Here is a 21,324-nt window from a genome sequence, read left to right as displayed (position 1 = left end):
CCTACCCACCCATCCAGCATCACTACTCTGGACGGTTCTGACTTAGAATATGTGAATATGTACAAATACCTAGGTGTCTGGTTAGACTGTAAACTCTCCTTCCAGACTCACATTAAACATCTCCAATCCAAAATTAAATCTATAATCGGCTTCCAATTTCGCAACAAAGCATCCTTCACTCATGCTGCCAATCATACTCTAGTAAAACTGACTATCCTACCGATCCTTGACTTCGGCGATGTCATTTACAAAATAGCCTCCAACACTCTACTCAGCAAATTGGATTCAGTCTATCATAGTGCCATCTGTTTTATCACCAAAGCCCCATATACTACCCACCACTGCGACCTGTATGCTCTCGTTGGCTGGCCCTCGCTTCATATCCGTCGCCAAACCCACTGGCTCCAGGTCATCTATAAGTCTTTGCTAGGTAATTCCCCGCCTTATCTCAGCTCACTGGTCACCATAGCAGCACCCACCCGCAGCACGTGCTCCAGCAGGTATGTTTCACTGGTCACCCCCAAAGCCAATTCCTCCATCGGCCGCCTTTCCTTCCAGTTCTCTGCTGCCAATGACTGGAACGAACTGCAAAAATCACTGAAGCTGGAGACTCATATCTCCCTCACTAGCTTTAAGCACCAGCTGTCAGAGCAGCTCACAGATCACTGCACCTGTACATAGCCAATCTGTAAATAGCCCATCCAACTACCTCATCACCATATTGTTATTTATTTTATTTATTTTGCTCCTTTGCACCCCAGTATCGCTACTTGCACACTCATCTTCTGCACATCTATCACCCCAGTGTTTAATTTGCCATACTAATAATTTCACCACTATGGCCTATTTATTGCCTCACCCCCCAGTCTACACACTGTATGTACTCTCTCTATTGTATTATTGACTGTATGTTTGTTTATTCCATGTGTAACTCTGTGTTGTTGTTTGTGTCACACTTTAGTGTCCTAAGTTTTCATAACTGTGACCTTAATTGCCTACTGTCTGTAAGCTGTTAGTGTCTTAACGACCGTTCCACAGGTGCATGTACATTAATTGTTTATGGTTCATTGAACAAGCATGGGAAACAGTGTTTAAACCCTTTAGAATGAAGATCTGTGAATTTATTTGGATTTTTAGGAATTATCTTTGAAAGACAGGGTCCTGAAAAAGGGACGTTTATTTTTTTGCTGAGTTTTCAATCAATGGCTACTAGAAGACAGAAAAACGTGTAGCCTATATTTGAAGTGTTTTGTCTAATGTTAAACTGAGCAGAATTATTATATTGGTTTTTACCTCGACCTAATAAAATTAAACAATTAGAAGTTCATCATTCAAACATACGACATAAAATGTAGGGTATTGTGTCTATTTCTATCAATTCAAAATGTAGCTAGTGTATTATAGCCTAAAAAAAATATGTAGGAGATTTATTCAATTGAAACGGCGACCTTCACCCAGTCACATAATGTTCTGAAACGATTTAAATTTCACAATAGAAACGCAGCCCAGGAGTATTAAATTAATCCTGAAAAGCACGTTTGCACACTCCGGCTTGCCTTTGCATGTAGCAAGAAGTCCATCCCATCTCAAAGACATTAGCAGTCCTATGATCTGGAGAAAGTAAAACCGAGGGACACACGGTTGCTATTCTTTAGTCGCAGTAGATGATGGCTACAGGAACTGGTGTCGAGATGTTGAACTCGCTGGAGCGGAGTGATCACACTGCATTCGTGGAAGGGAGCTTTCTTTATGTGTGGGGAGGCTGTAAGGTAAGGTTACATGGGGCAAAGTAAAAATAATAATACTTTTTTTTAAAAAGCCGCATTTGAGCAAAACGCTATAGGCATCACATTTAATATGTTCAGACACCTTTTCCCTCGCGGTTTCTCTCGCGATGTAGACCTACGTCGCGGAGTTGAGAGACTCGGCTTTCTTTTCACTAATTCATAGACGTAACCATTTTCAGCTCCTATCGACGATAATATCTTATAGCCGGGGTTAGTTTTTTTTTTTTGAGCTTCAAATCTCGTTATTAACATTCAAACGCATCGCTTTCAGTACGGTTTTTGGAAACAAAATGAACTTTTCTTTCATACCGACAGCGAGAACTAATAATACATCATGTGAAATTACTACACACCTTTTTATAGGGTTAGGGTTCCCACACGGGCATATTACCGCGCTTGTTGACAGAAAACAAACGGAAGACCGAGGCATAGGCTACCTGTGTTTTTAATTAGTTATCTGAGTCTCCGGACACCTGTGTGTAACGAAGACAGACGCCACAAACTTGTCACTGAAAAATACAATCTGCTGCAACTGTAAAACTGGTTAAAACAGTGTATATAAAAAAAAAAAAAATGGAGGGCTTTATGTTGCTAGAGCCGTACCGCAATTGAGACCCTATTTATGAGATTGAGTATTTGGTTGTTTTAGCTGCCAAAGCCTCTAAACAGAACATGTAAGGTCTTTGGACAATAATGTGTAATGTTGGGCTACCTTTTCTGTTTTTATTAATGTTACCACTGCCCGAACCTTTTTAGTAGGTTTAATCTATAGTGTGAATTGCTACAATGTTTCAATAGAGTGTTACACTATCTTACTGATGGTAGATGTTTTTTTTTTTTGTATGTTCCATGACAGTCAGTCTCCGGAACAGAAACACTGTTACCTAGTGATGAGATTTGGCTGTGCGATTTGGAGAGTGGAATATGGTAAGCGTCTCATAATAATCTTAATGGCTGTTTCCTGTTGGACTCAAGCTCTTTAGTCATTGTTCATTTCTTTCAATTATTCTAAAATTCAATGATTCACCTGCCGGCTGCTGTTGACACTTCTTTGTAATTCATTGTTTATTTTTCGTTAATATCTTAACTAACTTGACCAAGTTTGCAGTGCCGAAGCCTTTCTTGTGTACATGCTATCACTCTTCCCTATTTCGATTTTTGTGAACAGACTACCCCCCCTCCCAGACATACACATTACCCACCCCCACAGACATACGCACTACGGAGCTTTCATTTGTGTGTGTGTGTGTGTGTGTGTGTGTGTGTGTGTCAGGGAGCGGAGGGGGATGGAGGGAGAAATCCCTCCGGCCTTATCAGGCGCCTGTGGTTCTTATCACAACGGCACTCTCTACGTGTTTGGAGGGTGTGACCCAAATGGACACACCAACCAGGTAAGAATCGCCCCCCCTTTTCTCTTACCCCCCCCTCCCCCACCCCAAGACAGCAATTATCCACCCACTGACCTAGGATCAGGTCACCCTAAAGCTTACCGTTTGCTTCTGAGTCAAAACAGTTTCTGCATATTTTGACAACATTTTGTGATATTTTTGTTTGTTTTGGTGTTTGGCAGGGTTTTTCTTTTCAGCTGTTCATGCATGTGTAAAGTTGTGGAGCCAAAGTCTACGCTTCTTTGTCTGCGATTGGTCAACAGTAGCGATTCTTCAATGACGTGTTTGTTGTCATTCAACGACAGACGACTCGTTTTCATGCACATTTTTTCACTTGAGAAATACTGCACCAAACATTTTAATGTAAAATTGTGTGACTATGACCATCCTAGCAAAAATGTCAAAATGAATTACAAAATGTTATTAATTCAGACTATTTTGAAGAAGTGTACTTTTGCTACTGTGTCTCAAGAGGGACAAACAGTAGTATTACTTCTTTTTTCTTGTTTTCCAAGCGAAGGTATTTTAAGGGAGTATGCGAGCATAGACGTTCACTTTTCTTAGGTAAGTTCGGCAAGGAGCAAACCGAACCTATGTATGCGGATGCCTTTACCCAGCTGTATCCTTTCCCCCTTGGAGGTACAAAGTGTTAGCGTGAAACTGACCTCAGATCAGATTGTGTGATTGATAGGGGCCTATTAAGAGAACCAAGAAAGGCCAAAAGCTGTCGGACGTGTTTTTGTTTTGCTCATGGCCACGTAGCATTGTTATGAAAACTCTGTGACATGCAGCCTGGGCTGTAACATGATATCAGAGAAGTGCAGACAGAGAAAAAGACAGGAATGCATTAGTGCCATTCGTATGAACTGTGTTCATGAGAATGTGGCTGCTTGTCGATTGGAAGTGAATTGGAAGCTGACTTTGTGAAAAGGGAGTTCGAAATGGTCTTTGGTAGACTATTAAATCCGGGCTTGGGAAAGTGTTTTCTTTGGTATGACAAGAAAGCAACCCTTTCGTGGTAGTTGTTAGTACACTAATAATAATTGGATAGGCATAAGCAGTATGGTAGTAGCTCCACCTTGCTCTCTGATCGTTTTAGTCAAATCAAATCAAACTTTATTTATCACATGCGCCGAATACAACAGATGTAGACCTTACAGTGAAATGCTTACTTACAAGCCCTTATTAACCAACAATTCTTTAATAAAAAAAAATCTAAATAAGTGTTAAGCAGAAAATAGAAAATAAAAGTAAAAAATAATTTAACAGCAACAGTAAAATAAGAGGTGAGGCTATATACAGGGTACTGGTACAGAGTCAGTGTGTGGGGGGCACTGATTTGTTGAGGTAATATGTACATGTAGGTACAGTGACTATGCATAGATTAGAAACAGAGTAGCAGCAGTGTAAAAGAGGGGTCTGGGTAGCCCTTTGATTAGCTGTTCAGGTGTCTTATGGATTGGGAGTAGAAGCTGTTAAGAAGCCTTTTGGACCTAGACTTGGCGCTCTGGTACCGCTTGCCGTGCGGTAGCAGAGAGAACAGTCTGACTAGGGTGGCTGGAGTCTTTGACAATTTTTAGGGCCTTCCTCTGACACCGCCTGGTATAGAGGTCCTGGATGGCAGGAAGCTTAGCCCCAGTGATGTACTGGGCCGTACGCACTACCCTCTGTAGTGCCTTGCGGTCGGAGGCCGAGCAGTTGCCATACCAGGCAGTGACGCAACCAGTCAGGATGTTCTCGATGGTGCAGCTGTAGAACCTTTTGAGGATCTGAGGACCCATGACAAATATTTTGTCTCCTGAGGGGGAATAGGCTTTGTCGTGCCCTCTTCACAATTGTCTTAGTGTGTTTGGACCATGATTGTTTGTTGGTGATGTGGGCACCAAGGACCTTGAAGCTCTCAACCTGTTCCACTACAACCCTGTCGATGAGAATGGGGGCGTGCTCGGTCCTCCTTTTCCTGTAGTCCACAATCATCTCCTTTGTCTTGATCACGTTGAGGGAGAGGTTGTTGTCCTTGCCCCACACGATCAGGTCTCTGACCTCCTCCTTATAGGCTGTCTCATCGTTGTCGGTGATCAGGCTACTACTGTTGTGTTATCGGCAAACTTGATGATGGTGTTGGAGTCGTGCCTGGCCGTGCAGTCATGAGTGAACAGGGAGTACAGGAAGGGACTGGGCACGCACCCCTGAGGGGCCCCGGTGTTGATGATCATCATGGCGGATGTGTTGTTCCCTACCCTTACCACCTGGGGGCGGCCCGTCAGGAATTCCAGCATCCAGTTGCAGAGGGAGGTGTTTATTCCCAGGGTCCTTTGCTTAGTGATGAGCTTTGTTGGCACTATGGTGTTGAACGCTGAGCTGTAGTCAATGAATAGCATTCTCACATAGGTGTTCCTTTTGTCCAGGTGGGAAAGGGCAGTGTTGAGTGCAATAGAGATTGCATCATCTGTAGATCTGTTGGGGCGGTATGCAAATTGGAGTGGGTCTAGGGTTTCTGGGATAATGGTGTTGATGTGAGCAATGACCAGACTTTCAAAGCACTTCGTGGCTACAGATGTGAGTGCTATGGGTCGGTAGTCATTTAGGCAGGTTACCTTATTGTTCTTGGGCACAGGGACTATGGTCTGTTTGAAACATGTTTGTATTACAGACTCAGTCAGGGACTGGTTGAAAATGCTTGCCCAGTTGGTCATGCTTGAAGTACACGTCCTGGTAATCCGTCTGGCCCTGCGGCCTTCTGAAGTGTAATTCAAGCTATACGATTCAATGTACTTTGTCTATTTACATGGAAATTCATTTTGTGAAGTCTGCAAACAAATACACAACAACAATACACTATAATGCATGTGAAGCAGAAAATATGGATAGTTAACGCACACCTATTCACAGTTGCTGTGTCCTACTGTCCGACCATGTATTGGACCTACATCTGTCCTATGTCCCACTGTTCAGCGGCCTGATGGCCGTCAGAATGAAACTTGACCTGCTCCTATTCTTGCTGAACAGTGATACCTTAGAGTATATCTCCTTCTGGAGGGCAGCAGCTCAAATAATTGGGCAAGGTTGTGTGTGGGGTCCTCTATGAATCGTTTGGCCTTTTCCATTGCCCGTCTATCAAAGATTCCCTGAAGACCCTGGGTGTTGACATGCAGTTCAAATCCAATTTTATTTGTCACATGCGCCGAATACAATGGAACCGGTGTACACTTTACCGTGAAATGCTTACTTACCTTTCCCAACAATGCAGATTTTAAAATGCAACAAATTAAAGGAAATAGTAAAACAATAAATTACAATGAGGCTAGAGTCCAGTGAGTCTGCATAGAGCCAGTGCAAGAATGTCAGTGCAAAAAATATAGGGGGTCAATGCAAATACTCCGGGTAGCCATTTTATTAACTGTTCAGCAGTCTTATAGCTTGGGGTTAGAAGCTGTTCAGAAGTGTTTTGGTCCCATACTTGGCACTCTGGTACCGCTTACCGTGCGGGAGCAGAGAGAACAGTCTGACTTGGGTGGCTGGAGTCTTTGACAATTTAAGGCCTTCCGCTGACACCGCCTGGTATGGATGGCAGGGAGCTCAGCTCCAGTGATTTACTGGGTTGTATGCACTACCCTCTGTAGCGCCTTGCGGTCAGATGCCAAGCAGTTGCCATACCAAGCAGTGACGTAGTCAGTCAAGATGCTCTCAATGGTGCAGCTGAACAACTTTTTGAGGATCTGTGGGCGCATGCCAAATTTTTTTCAGCCTCCTGAGGGGGAAGAAGTGTTGTCGTGCCCTCTTCATGACTGGGTTAGTGTTTGGGCCATGATAGGTCCTTAGTGATGTGGACACCGACGAACTTGAAACTTTCGATCCTCTCCACTACAGCCCCGTTGATGTGAATGGGGGCGTGCTCGTCCTTCTGTTTCCTGTGTTCAAAGATCAGCTCCTTTGTCTTGCTGACATTGAGGGGAGAGGTTGTTGACCTGGCACCACACTCTCATTGTCGTTGGTGTTCAGGACTACCACCATCGTGTCGTGAGCAAACTTAATGATGGTGTTGGAGTCGTGTGCGGCCACACAGTCGTGGGTGAATGGGGAGTACAGGAGGGAACTAAGCACAAAGTTGTCTTAGTCTGCATAGGAGGTACAGATGTTGTTGGATTTAAAAAAAAAATGTTTTCAGTGTTGCCATTAAAAGCGAGTGTGCTGTCCAAGATATTCCCTAGGTACTAGAAACTCCCCGCTCTTTCTGCCTGTTCAACACCCAGTAATAGCTGGCTTCCTCTGGAAATCAATGAGCATTTATTTTGTTGAGTGTGAGGTTGTTATAGCACCATTCATAAACCCTGTTTACTTCTGTTTTGGGAATGCATTGTGTAATCTGAGAAGTCCACAAGGGTGGCGTCGTCGGCGTATTTTACTGCCAAGCAGTCTCTGTCTGAACCTTTTCATGTCATTTGGTGTATATGGAGAATAGCACTGGAGAGATTCATTCTTTGGAACCAGTAGATCTGCACAGAGGAAGGGATGTTGTGTTGAACTTGGCATACTGCCCCCTGTTCAGCAGGAAGTCCAGCACCCACAAGATAATGCTGGGGTTTACCTGTAGGTGTTAGAGTTTTACACAGAGAAGTTGAGGCTGCATGCAGTTGAAAAGCAGAAGAGAATCCCAGGAAAAGGATGTGCACACACAAGAGTGACAGTGGAAATCCGGTGGGACCATTCTACCCAATGAGAGGGCAGATGCGCATGTGAATAACAGGCACAACTAAGTCGTTTTTCTCAGTTGCCGGAATGCCATGTGCATCCACTTATATCAGTACATTTGTAATAGCCTAAACATGACAACACGTATATTAGATCAAATAAGCCTCACATCATTTTACATTTTCATAGACACCCACATAAAAAGGGCTTATCTAACGTCGACAGATTTTGGGCAGAGTAAATCCTTTCGCGTTGCCTTTTCCTCTCTGTCCACGTGGAACATGATATGGGCGTTGAAGCCATTCATTTTCAATGGAGGAAGGGAAGTGGGCAGGGTGAACATTGGGCGACGCAAGCATGGGCGAGTGAACAGGGCAGGCCCTAAATTGGGGAAAGCAGAACTTTATGCAATTACTCATCGCAGCGTGATTGCCCAATCGAAGCTCACTATAGCTTCCAGCCCGTACTGGATTGGCTGTTGATACCTAGCAGTACCTAGCTAGCGTGGCTATCCGTACCGTGGATCACGGCAATGTGTCATGGTGCTGTGCTACACCGTCAGGACTGCATCCTCCCCTGGTCTGTTCTTCCTGTATACAAACTGCATTGGGTCAAGGACTCCATTCCCATGTGACCTGAGACGTGTTGGCATCAGGCTCTCAAGGCACTTCACAACGACTGACATTAACAATACAATATACATAATTGTCCATTAACATTTATTTTGTGACATCAGTGTACAAAAACGCAATATATTACATTCAGTACGGAAAAGTTATGACACACATTTACATTTTCACATAGTCAAAGTCTCTGCGGCCTACTGTCTGACCGTGTATTGGGCCTGCATCTGTCCTATGCCCAACTGCCCCAGGGTAGTATTCATACAGTTCCGCTGGGTTGTTCTCTTTGGAGCTGGTCAGATCTCAGAGGTCTTCCAGAGTGAGGGAACCATGTGTTCTGAGAGGGAGCTGTTAAAGTGGAATTGACTGCATTTTTAGCAACATGAAATCTTATTAAAAATCTGTTCATATACACTCTCAGGAAGATGGTTATATCTATTTTATTTATTTTCTGACAAGTGATGATTTTGACATGGTCATTTTCATAATTCTCAAACATTCTAAGAATTTATCTATACAAAGGCATTTGAAAATTCTATAGCAATATAGAGTGGGAAAGTGGCTGTGCATTTGCACAATTAATAGACATTGCAGTAAATAAAAACATCTGTCTTGTCCAGGACCTGAGTCTAGGCAGACTGGTCCGCCATAGTCAGAGGTTATATGCAAACAAGCCATTTGCCACAAGGGCATGCCATCATTCACTTTGAATTGGACTTTGTTTACAGGCATTTGCAAAAGCGTGACTATAGATCATTAGAACACATTCGGCAAAAGCCACAAAATACACTTCAATGGATTTCTGCAAATATTTAAATTTGGTAACTTTACAGTCCTAAACAACCATAAAAAGGTAGGCTATCTTTCCCTGTATACACATCAACAACAAGATCAACGACTAATGCTAGCCAGAGCAAGATGCGCTCAAATCTAACGAAGGAACAGTAGTTGAACCCTCTGAAACTTTTCAGCTAGTTGGCTGTCAAAATTGCACTGATAAACATTTTAGTCATTTAGCAGACAAACAGCAGATAAACAGTGGGGAACAGCCAGATTGTCCCTCTGCAGCTTGCCCGCCAATGCATGCGTTGTCCCAAACAAGCACCCAAGCTAACTGGCTAAAATTGGCTAGCATGCTACCTAGCTACTTCCAAACACAAATGAGAACACCTCACTGACCATTTTACTCACACTAGCAGAGAGATCAAAGTAGATAGCTGTCCAGAGTGGATTTTCAAACGCAAGAGAAATGCTGACTGGATAACAGTCGTTCAGCCCCAGCTAGCAATGAGGAATCGGCCAAGAAGCGGCCCTCTTCCGGGAGGCTGGAACTGATTGAATCGGGTGTCAGACCCGGCCCGGAATCAAAAGGAACGACTGCCCAGAATTGGCCCAAGTACATCGGGCCATTTCCGTCTACCGGAATCCCCCCAGAAGCAGCCTGATTTAGTAATTCTCAATATTACTATTATACATTTTATGCATACAAATTATACCCATCCACCATAAAAAATGTTATGTCGGAGGAAACACCTGGTGACCGTGTCAGCTTGCCTGTGCCTGGCCCACCACAGGAGTCGCTACAGCGCGATGGGACAAGGACATCCCGTCCGGCCAAACCCTCCCCTAACTCTGACGCTGGGCCAATTGTGCGTCGCCTCATGGGTCTCCCAGTCGCGGCCGGCACGGGTATCGAACTAGCATCTGTAGCAACGCAGTTTGCACTGCGAGGCAGTGGAATTGGCTCGCGACACAAGTAATACATTTGGGCCTGATAACTCACACCGGAATCGGCCCGAGCTTAATCCCTTCCTCCTAGCCATAAGTAATACTGCCTAAGGCAGCCCAGACTCGGGCCACATGACGTCGGCCGAGTCTGACTCAGCCTAGTGCCCCGACTCTCAGCCGGAATCGGCCCAGATCCACTGTGCTAGCTGGGGCAAAGGGCGATTCACATTTCTTGCTAGCTAACCAAATGACACGTGCATCTCTAGTTGTGTAGCCACCGAAAAAACGATACGACCACACATTTTTATTTACAATGGCGACCTACCAAAAGGCAAAAGGCTGGGATTGCAAATAAAATATAGGACAAAACACACATGACAAGAGACACCACAACACTACATAGACCTAAGACAACAACATGGTAGTAACAAAACATGGTACAAACATTATTGGGCACAGACAACAGCACAAAGGGCAAGAAGGTAGAGGCAACAATACACGACGCTAAGCAGCCATAACTGTCGGTAAGTGTGTCCACGATTGAGTCTTTGAATTTAGAAACCTGATAGCAATATTTTTTTGGACTACCAAGAAATGTATTGGTGAATTATATTAATCATGCATTAAGCTGCATCCATCTTTTCTGCCTACAATGCCTTAGTGTACATCATGGAATGTTGAGTCAAATAGAAATAACCATCCTCAAAAGGGTTGTTTCTGGACAGAGCCTATACCTTTTATGTCTGTAATACATTATGGAGCAACAGTCCTCTGCTTGTGTTAAAATGAGAGCGTAATGTTGCTCTGTCTGCAGCTGTACAGTGTTGACCTGCTGGAAGGATGCTACACCTGGAGGAAAGTGACAGGCGCCGGGGGAAACACCCCCTCACCCAGAGACAAACAGTCCTGTTGGCTAAACCGAGACAGGTACACACGCACATCATGTTTTACTATGCTTGTGGGGACCTAAAATAGATTTCCATTCAAAATGTAACCCCTAACCCTAACTCCTTACCCGTAACTCCTTACCCGTAACCCCTAACTCCTTACCCGTAACCCCTAACTCCTTACCCGTAACCCCTAACTCCTTACCCGTAACCCCTAACTCCTTACCCGTAACCCCTAACTCCTTACCCGTAACCCCTAACTCCTTACCCGTAACCCCTAACTCCTTACCCGTAACCCCTAACTCCTTACCCGTAACCCCTAACTCCTTACCCGTAACCCCTAACTCCTTACCCGTAACCCCTAACTCCTTACCCGTAACCCCTAACTCCTTACCCGTAACCCCTAACTCCTTACCCGTAACCCCTAACCTCCTTACCCGTAACCTCCTTACCCGTAACCTCCTTACCCCTAAACTCCTTACCCCTAAACTCCTTACCCCTAAACTCCTTACCCCTAAACTCCTTAACCCTAAACCCCTTAACCCTAAACTAGTATTTTTACTTGTGGGGTAATGTCCCCACGAGGGAGAATTTTCCTTGTAGTACTATTGTTGTGGGGACTTTGAGGGATTTCCGGTACTCACAAGGATGGTAATACACACACACACACAAAGACCAACATGGCTACAGAACTTTGTTAGTGTGCTATCTCTGCAAGCACTAAAGTAATGTACACACACATTTTTTTTTTTACTTTTAATGATTTTAATGAATTTTAATCACATGACATCTAGTGGCCTTTTTCAGTACTTCAGATAATTACAGGTGTCTAAATTTCTCTGGCCATCTTTTTGGCCTTACCTGTCCCACTGTTTGTGGAGATGCTCTGATGGTTGACTGACCGAAAGCTTAGCTTCTATAAAAAAATTAAAATAAAATTGCGTCTGACTTTTTCCTGTTTTTCCAGTTTGGGGTTTTCCTCCAGCACCTTCACTAATCGGTTTTGTGTATGCGGTAGATTATGCCTTGATGGAATTTTCATCATATATAAAATTCGATTTTTAAATACAAAATAAAATGACAAACCCATCAACTTAGTGAATACCATTGGTGTTTAATATGAAGGTTTCAGTATAAAATATCTTATTTGACCTTTTATTTAACTAGGCAAGTCAGTTAAGAACAAATTCTTATTATCAATGACGGCCTTGTTCAGGGGCAGAACGACAGATTTTTTTACCTTGTCAGATCGGTGATGCGATCTTGCAACCTTTCAGTTACTAGTCCAACGCTCTAACCACTAGGCTACCTGCCGCCCCGGGGTAGGCCGTCATTGTAAATAAGAATTTGTTCTTAACTGGCTTGCCTAGTTAAATAAAGGTTAATAAAACAAATATATATATATATATATATATATAAAATGTCAATACACCTTTGCTGTAAATGTTTTGGCGCCAAACTGATGGCAGATGTGGAAAAAGTCAATAGTTGGAAGAGTTGCAGTGTTAATTGAAATAATGGCATTGTTGGTTGATGCTTTTTTTGCGTTAGGCTATTTTCTCTTGAACCATATGGTCTATTAACTAGAAACATGTATGTATGTATTTATGTATGTATGTATGTGTATATATATATATATATGTGTGTGTGTGTGTATGTATTATTTATTTTTATATATAAATAAATAAATAAATAGCAGGTAATCAATGGCATTGATTACCTGTTAATGATTGAAAATTCTGATTTACTTTGCTAAATTACCGGTAGTTTTGCAACCCTATATTTATGACATTGATCACTATCCAGACTGGTTAGGCCTAGAAATGTGACAATGATGCAGAGGAAGAGGGCATTTTAAAGCCTTCTCCCCACACCCATTGTTGCTAGCATTTAAGGCTAGCCCCACAACAAAAGGTGCTCTTGAGCCATTCGCCAAACATTCACACCTTCTAGCTGACAATGTCTATTAACTGCCTATTCAGATTCACTCAGTTGGAATCCCTCATTTTACTTGCTAATTTACCTACTTATTACATCTCTATGGGAGGACAATAGCCATTAGTAGTAAGGACTGACCTAGATTCCAGTGATGGGTGTATTGTGAACAAACGAAACAATGCAAACATTATGTGAGTGTGCACTGTGTTCACTGTTTTCACACTGCTTGCAATATATGTGAGAGGGTTAAGTTGGATGCATTTATTAATCATTAGATGCAGCAAGCAGCTGGATCTAGTAACGATGGTGCCATTAGTGATCTTTTGTGATATTGTTTTATAGGCTCATCTACTTTGGAGGGTATGGATGTAAAACCATAAGAGAGGTCAACAACTCAAGGAACTTCACAGTCCATGAATCATCCTGGGTAAATAAACAAGAAATAAACAATATAAATACACTATATTTTCACTGATACTGGAACATGTTTACGTGAATGTTTATGGCATATGTTTACTTGTTTATGTTTTACTTGGGTGTTAACTCCTCAGGCAATGATTGGGACGGCATTCTTTAGGTTCTGGGGCTGGAACAGCGAAGTCAACGTTTTTGACACACGCACTGCGACGTGGGAAGAACCTGAAACCCATGTGAGTGTGTGTGGTACTACTACATTCATGTGAATTAAATGAATGATCTTATTATTGTTGCCATGTCCCTAATCATGATTTTAAGTTACTTTTTTTTTACTAGTTTACATTGTATAAGGGTAACTAACCCCATCTACCATCACTATGTAGCAACTATCTTGTCACTTGTTTTCTGATGTTGACACATTGATAAAACTCTTGATGACACGTTCCCTCTTGGCTTCCTTCCGTAGGGTCAGACCCCATCTCCTAGAGCCTCCCACACCAGCGCCACCCTAGGGGACAAAGGTTACATCTGCGGAGGTCTGGTGAGTGGACCACCATTAGATTCCTGCTGTTTATGGGTGGTCTACATCTCTTTTTGGATCTGCCATCTTGAAATCAACTCTGGTCCTTTGCTTTGAACATCTTTATATCAGTGTTTGCCAACTGTATTGACCTATCAGGAGAAGAGAAAAGAAGCTGACAATGTTGCATCTTGGGAGGAGGATTGAGACTAGGATTTGCTGATGGTGACTGACTTATGTCCCTGTGATTTCAAAACATTTCATCTTTGTGACAGGAGGACACAGATTTGGACATCCACTGTCTTGATCTGGACACCTGGATATGGACACGGATGTAAGCTCATTTACTCTCTATCTATATAAAGTATGTGACTTTATAGGTTTGAACCTGGGTCTCTAGCGTGCCTCAAGACTGTTGGATCTAATATGTTTACTCAACCTACAACAACCAGGGGCTCGTCTCTGTAAGAAGTTTTGACCTTGTTAGCATGTGTTTAGTGCTATATCTGTGTGTTTGTGTAAAACACTGCATTCCTCCAGTGACTTCCCCTCGTCTTTGGTGCCCGTGGGGCGTTCCATGCACACCCTGACCCCAGTGTCTGACCACACTCTCTTCCTGTTTGGTGGGCTGAGTATCACCGGGGATTCTTTAAGTAAGTCTGAAGCTAGCCTGGATAAACCAGGCAGTGCTACACTCACTTTTGTTTACCAGGCTAGTTGTGTCCAACAAAAGTGTTACCTCATTGAATCAACAAATAGATACATTCATTTAGTTTTTTTAAACATTTTTATTTTTATCAAACCCTAATGCATTATGGGTGTAATAAGGATTCATAACAGCCCCATCGGTCCTTATAGCACTTACGTCTTTCTAAAATGCTAAAGTGCTTTTGTAATCTCTCGTGGACAGACGCCTGTAACATAACTGGTATTTTAGCATCTGTCAACAGACTGTGGGATGCGATGACTAACGAAGAACTTTGTTCTGCTGCGCAGATTTATCACCACTGATCATTTGGACAAATCACGATTTTGCAAGTGTTCACATCTTTTGACTTTAGGAAGTGGGTGGCACAATTGGCCCATAGACTACCCTGTAACTTGCAAAGAGAGAGGGGGGGGGGGGGGTGGCGCTACCGCCTTGCTTCCACCCCTCATTCTAGTATTTTTCTCCTAACATGTCTGCACCCAGAACTTAATCGAGCGTCTGACGCATTACTGAAGATTTTAGTTCTGGGTTTCCGAGAGTAGTGCTGTTGTAAAGATTTACTTATATTGAAGGTGGTTTGTAAAAAATCTTTTACACATCTTTCCTTTAGGTGACGGATGGGAGTTTGACACTCAGACAAATACATGGAGAGAGATGGATCACCTACACCATGACAAGCCCAGGTAGGGGATGGCCATCGAGCCACTGTGTGTGCATGTTCTCACTGGCATTAGCCTAATTTCCAGTAACACGCCATCTCTGTGCAGACGTTTTGAACCGAGAGATTCAACAAGCAATAGCTTATTGTAATGCTTGCGACGTTCCTGTTTTTTATTTCGTTATTCGTTAGGTGCCACCAATTATTGAGCAGATATTTATTTTATTCAATAAAACAAAACAAAAAGTTGTCTGAACGTGGTATACCTCCAAAGGTTGTGGCATTCGGCCTGTCGGGGAAAGGATGGTGATGTGGTTGTCTTCGGGGGGAGTCGAGACTACGTCCTCCTGATGGACTCGGTAGGTATAAGTCTACACTGGGGAAAAATAAGTCCTTAAGGATGCTTTTCACATTCCCTAGCTTGATAGATGGAGTCTGAACGATGGTTGAATTGTGTGCATTTTGATTCATTTTAATTTGATCAAATAAGTAATCTTATGGTTGAAAGACACTGTAAAAAAAAAAACCTGCCATTGATATGACCGATAACTGATTTCCTAATGGAACTAGCTTTCTTGGACCAGTAGTTACGGTCACTGCCTTTGGTCATGGCGACCCAATTTCATGCTGCGGATCTTAACCTTGCACTGTTCCAACAATCACTACAATACTTAATGTACTCATGTTCATCTCAAGTCTGTGCTGAGTGGGAGCTGCCCTCCCGTAGGGGTGGGAGGGCCAAGAGACCTGAGGTGGCAGAACAGAGTGTTGGTTAGGGAGGGGCAGTTCCTCTTGCTGTTCCACAGGTAAGCACCATGGTTTTGTAGTGGATGCGAGCTTCAACTGGAAGCCACTGGAGTGTGTGGAGGAGGGGGGTGACATGAGTGAACTTGGGAAGGTTGAAAACCAGGCAGGCTGCTGCGTTCTGGATAAATTGCAGGGTTTGATGGCACAAGCGGGAAGCCCAGTCAACAGCGATTTGCAGTAGTCCAGACAGGAGAGGATAAGTGCCTGGATTAGGACCTGCGCCACTTCCTGTGTGAGGTAGTGTTGTACTCTAAGGATGTTGTAGAGCATGAACCTGCAGGAGCGGGTCACTGCTTTGATGTTTGCAGAGAAGGACTGGGTTGTCCAGGGTCACGCCAAGGTTCTTTGCACTCTGGGAGGGTGACACTGGAGTTGTCAACTGTGATGGAGAGGACTTTGAGTGGGCAGGCCTTCCGAGGAGGAAGAGCAGTTCTGACTTGTTGAGCTTGAGGTGGTGGGCCGACATCCAAGTTGAGTTATCCGCCAGACACGCAGAGATGCGTGTCGCCAGCTGGGTGTCAGAAGGGCGGAAGGAGAAAAGAAGTTGTCATCCGCATAGCAATGATGGGAGAGACCATGTGAGGACATAAATGAGCCAAGAGACTGTGTATAAAGAGGAGAGGGCCTAGAACCGAGCCCTGGGAGACACCAGTAGTGAGTATGTGGTGCAGACAGATCCTCTCCATGTCACCTTGTAGGAGCGGCCTGCCAGGTAGAATAAAACCCAAGAGTGTGCATAGCCTGAGACGCCCAGCCCTGAGAGGGTGGAGAGGAGGATCCTATGGTTCACTGTCAAAGGCAGAGGATAGATTGAAGAGGATGAGAGCAGAGGAGAGAGTTAGCTTTGGCAGTGAGGAGAGCCACGGTTAAGTGACCCGTCTTGAAGCCTGACTGGTTAGGGTCAAGAAGATTGTTCTGAGAGAGATAACGAGAAATGTTATCAGAGACAGCATGCAAGTGTTTTGAAAAGAGACAGCAAGTGTTTTGAAAAGAAAGAAGGGATACAGGTCTGTAGTTTGTCAGATGAGTCGAGTGTTGGTTTCTTGAAGAGGGGAGCAACTTGGGCCATCTTAAGTCTGAGGGGACGCAGCCAGTGGTCAGGGATGAAGTGAGGAATGGGAGAAGGTCTCCAGAGTTGGTCTGGAGAAGGGAGGAGGGGATGGGGTCAAGCGGGCAGGTTGTCTGGCAGCCAGACCACACTAGTCGCAGGATGTCATCTGGAGAGAGAGGGGAGAAAGAGGTCAAGGCGTAGGGTAGTTCTGTGAGTGAGACCAGTAGACTCAATAGGCTGAGTGAATGAGTAGCAGATGTCGTCCACCTTTTTTTCCAAAGGGGTTGACAGTCGTCTGCAGAGAGGGAGGAGGATTAAGGAGGGAGGAGAAGGTAGAAACATTTCCTAGGGTTAGAGTTAGAATCTTGAAGTTTAGTGGTAGAAAGTGGCTTTAGCAGAGGAAGAGAAGGTAGAGAGGAGGGAGTGAAAGGATAATAGGTCCTCCGGAAGTTTAGTTTTCCTCCATTTTCGCTCAGCTGCCCACAGCCCTGTTTTGTAAGCTCGCAATGAGTCACTCAGCCACGGAGCAGGAGGGAAGGGCCAAGCCAGCTGGGAGGAAAGGGGACAGTGTGAGTCATAGGATACGGAAAGGGAGGAGAGTAGGGTCGAAGAGGCAGAATCAGGAGACTGAAGGGAGAAGGATTTAGCAGAGGGGAGAGATGATAGAAGAGTAGTGAGAGAGCGAATATTGCGACAGCGCATGACCATCTGGGTAGGGGCTAAGTGGTTAGGTTTGGCGGAAAAGGAAACAAAGTAGTCATCAGAGGCCTGGAGGGAGGTTGCAGTGAGATTAGTAGGTGAGCAGCCTCTAGTAAAGATGAGGTCAAGCGTATTGCCTGCCTTGTGAGTTAGAGGGGATGGGGAAAGTGTGAGGTCAAGAGGCAAGGTGGGGAATGAGAGAGTTGGAAATAAATTAACCGAAAGCAAACATCAGGAGGTTGAAGTCACCAAGTACGAAGAGTGGTGAGCTATCGCCAGGAAATGAGCTTATCAAGGTGTCAATCTCATTGAGGAACTCTCCAAGTTGCACCTGGTGGGCGATGGATGACAATGTTACGCATGAGTGGACAGTGACCGCATGGAATTCAAATGCGGAGATAGACTTGAGAGAGGGAGAAAAGAGAATCTCCACTTAGGAGAAATGAGTAGACCTGTGCCAGTAGCACGATGACCTGATACACTCAGACTATGAGCGAAAACAGTCAAATGAAGAGAGCAGCTAGCAGTGTTCTCTGGTGTGATCCATGTCTCCGTCAATGCAAAAAAAAGTCAAGGGACTGAAGGGTAGCATTTGCTGAGATGAACTCTGCGTTCTTGACTGCAGATGGGCGGAAATTCCACATGGGTTGTGCGCGCAGGGTACACTAAATTAGAAGGGTTGCAGCCAAGGGGTGAGGAGAGTCTGTAAAGCCTACAGGGAGAGGTGCAAACACATAGTTGACAAAGCTACAAAAGAGCAAAATGAAAATCTGTAAATAACTAGGTAAGATACACAAGTGAGTGGTGTGAAGCTCTCTTTCATTGAATAACTCTGCCGAACCGTCTTTGTTTCGGCGGCGGTCTTAGTTTTGTGACAAAATCGACACAATCGCGGTTTACAGCTGCCGCTGACAAACCAGGGGAGACTGGAGAACTAACAATAATTGCTAATTGCCTAGCAGAGGTGGAGAGCACACCTCCCTGTACTGATTGCCTTGGAGAGGTGAAACCACTCATCCTCCAATACAGCCAGTGATTACCAAACCAAGTCACAAATTGCCCAGCCACTTTATCCTGGTTGATGTGTCAATAATCGGCAAATTGTCAGCAGTTCACACACGAAGTATGCCACTGGGAAAACAAGCAGCACTTAAAGTAGATGGCCCTAGCTAGCAAAAAGACTGTACAAGACCAGAACAGATAAAGACAACAAATTATACTTATCACTCCTGGAGATATCAGGAGTCCACTAGCTATATTCCATACAATAAAGAGCCTTGTCTATTCACGTGGCAAACAAGATTACATTTCCTTGTGAAATATTTGAAAGGAGAATGTATTTTTAACCAAGCCACAAACACAAGGAATACATTTCTATGTGGAAACTTCTGAAACGACACGTTAAAACACATCGTTCCCTATTTAACATCTTGTTTAGGGGCCTTATAATCCTTTTCTAAGTAGACAAAACTTGAGCTGGTTTAGACTGACGCAAACAAAGCTCAAATGGAGTTAAGGTGATTTCCAACGCAACTGCTTGGGTGTGAGGTGGACTTGAGCTTTTGTGTATAAATGTATGGATTCATACATTTCTATATGGATCATGAATGGACTTAAAACAGGATCCAGCACATAAGAACCTAGTCAAGCAAATGCAATGTTTGGGTTTAGATTTAATATGGTATGGCCTCACTGGGGTTGTTATGTCACTACATACCCTCCATCCATTCATCTACCCATCTCACTACGCCAACCCTCTGCTTTCAGGTCACTGTTTTGAGGTCTCCATCACAGAACCACTGCAAAGATGTTCTAGTCTTTCAGACCCAGCCATACCCCCTACTCAGGTAAGCCACACACCTGGTGATATGCTGCACTTGAATCAAATTTTGTTAGATCTTTTCAGGACACAAAAAGTAGCCTAAGTAAAGATGAGTCCAGATCCCATGACATTGGTTGTGTAGGTCCAGCTATACTCTCAAATGAATGGTTTTGGATGGTGGCATATCATAGCCGAATCTACAAAAGAGGACTTGGGATGTGGAGTTATCCTCAACAGGTCCACTTTTGAGGTCTGAAAACAACTGACAAACTTTGATTTTGGATTGTGATGTCTCTTGATATGGGAATATACTCACTCGCCTTTGGTGTTATATTATCATTTTTAACCACTGATACCAGGACAAATCAACATAGCTATAATCTAGGAACAATGCTACATAAAGTCATACCGTTACAAAACTGTTGTACATCTGTGACCACATGTGTAAGCCAGTGCACTGGCACATGTTCAGTGGTCGCCTGTGCAAGTGTGTGTACGTGTTGGTCCATTCTCAACCCAACCATATATGGCTAAGTGGTTTAACAAAGTCCACAGTGACCATTTGAGCATGTTGTGCTATTTATGCTCCGACTTTGATCCTAACGTTACTTGTTTCACCAGTGTTTGTGTTGTGGGATTTCGCTGTGCTTTTCCACTGTGAAGTAGTGCTGATTTCTTTTTTGTAAATGTTTTTATTTATTTTTTTTATAAAGAACTTAACCAAAAATGAGCCTTACTGTAAATGTGCAATAGAGATTTCACATGTTTTATGTGAAACCGTAAACTTTAAAACCAATTATTTAAGCCTTAACCAGAGAGAACTATTTTTAGATATTCAATCACTACTTTTCTCAAGTCTGTATTTACACACATTGTATATGGTTGCCATGCTAGCTATAGTAACACCTTTTTAGTTTCCAGCACCTGGTTAGCCGTTGATGTTTTAACAAACCTGTACTTCAATTTCTCTTTATAGATTATGTAAAGACTGCATAGGATGTAACGCTGATGTTTTGCGAGAGCAGCTGTTGTGGCTGCCACCCAAACTACAGGAGACTGTGGACAAGAGTGTCCTTCTTCAGGATCGGCCCAAACCAGGAAAATAAAAGATGGTTGGACCTGGTTTTAGATTGACAGTATATTTACATGACTTAAGTTTTATTGACTGTTTTGTTTAAGTGTGGTATTTTGTTTTTATCAGAACTTGTTCATTTCACATTTCTAAAGCTCATCAGGAAATGAGTCTCATTTGTGCATCGGTCTAAAGCTCTTCTCACAGGTTTGAATGGGAGATGGCTACAGGTAGTAAGATTGGATATTTGGCAAACATTTTTTTAGCAATTAATGTACAATCAATAGTAGCCCATTTTTAACTTGACAAAATGAAAACAGGAAAATAAAGTTGTTGTATTTTCTGTTAATGTTGATTTAATAAAATTTTGCTGACTTAAAATATTGTTGGAAGTGCTCTATTTAAAGCCTACTCTTTGGATAGACTGGGTACCTCAACAATGCTAGCTACATAGGCTGTGATTAAACAGGCAGCCCAATTCTAATCAAGGCCAATTTAGTGAAAAAAGATCAGAATTGGGCTGCCT

At 43.4% G+C, this 21,324-nt stretch overlaps 1 protein-coding gene across 2 annotated transcripts; it reads left to right on the top strand.

Moving 5' to 3' along the window:
• Positions 1–1,540: 1,540 nt before the first annotated feature.
• On the top strand, positions 1,541–21,179 carry LOC106579113 (kelch domain-containing protein 1). Of its 2 annotated transcripts, XM_014158683.3 has the most exons (13): positions 1,542–1,769; positions 2,644–2,714; positions 3,061–3,178; positions 11,033–11,145; positions 13,386–13,470; positions 13,595–13,693; positions 13,927–14,001; positions 14,256–14,314; positions 14,521–14,633; positions 15,300–15,372; positions 15,622–15,706; positions 19,672–19,751; positions 20,703–21,179. In XM_014158683.3, the coding sequence occupies exons 1-13, from the start codon at positions 1,665–1,667 to the stop codon at positions 20,830–20,832; spliced, it is 1,206 nt and encodes a 401-aa protein (XP_014014158.1). In that variant the 5' UTR covers positions 1,542–1,664; the 3' UTR covers positions 20,833–21,179. The 2 variants fall into 2 exon arrangements, 1 of the variants encoding a protein (XP_014014158.1); XR_001322588.3 differs by lacking the exon at positions 15,622–15,706 and having other exon boundaries at positions 1,541–1,769; positions 20,703–20,986.
• The last annotated feature ends 145 nt before the right edge of the window (positions 21,180–21,324 follow it).

The sequence above is a fragment of the Salmo salar genome, chromosome 19 (genome assembly GCF_965601325.2).
Source record: "Salmo salar chromosome 19, fSalSal1, whole genome shotgun sequence".
Lineage (NCBI taxonomy): Eukaryota > Metazoa > Chordata > Actinopteri > Salmoniformes > Salmonidae > Salmo > Salmo salar.
Note: the sequence above shows the minus strand (reverse complement) of the source record. Positions and strands in the feature narration are given on the sequence as shown.

What these genes read in the sequence shown, in the direction of transcription:
- LOC106579113 (XM_014158683.3), top strand. Translation starts at nt 1,665, where the DNA reads ATGATGGCTACAGGAACTGGTGTCGAGATGTTGAACTCGCTGGAGCGG. An exon ending in ACCTGGATATGGACACGGAT is followed by an intron (nt 14,315 to 14,520) that starts GTAAGCTCATTT and finishes GCATTCCTCCAG; the next exon opens with TGACTTCCCCTCGTCTTTGG. An exon ending in ACGTCCTCCTGATGGACTCG is followed by an intron (nt 15,707 to 19,671) that starts GTAGGTATAAGT and finishes CTCTGCTTTCAG; the next exon opens with GTCACTGTTTTGAGGTCTCC.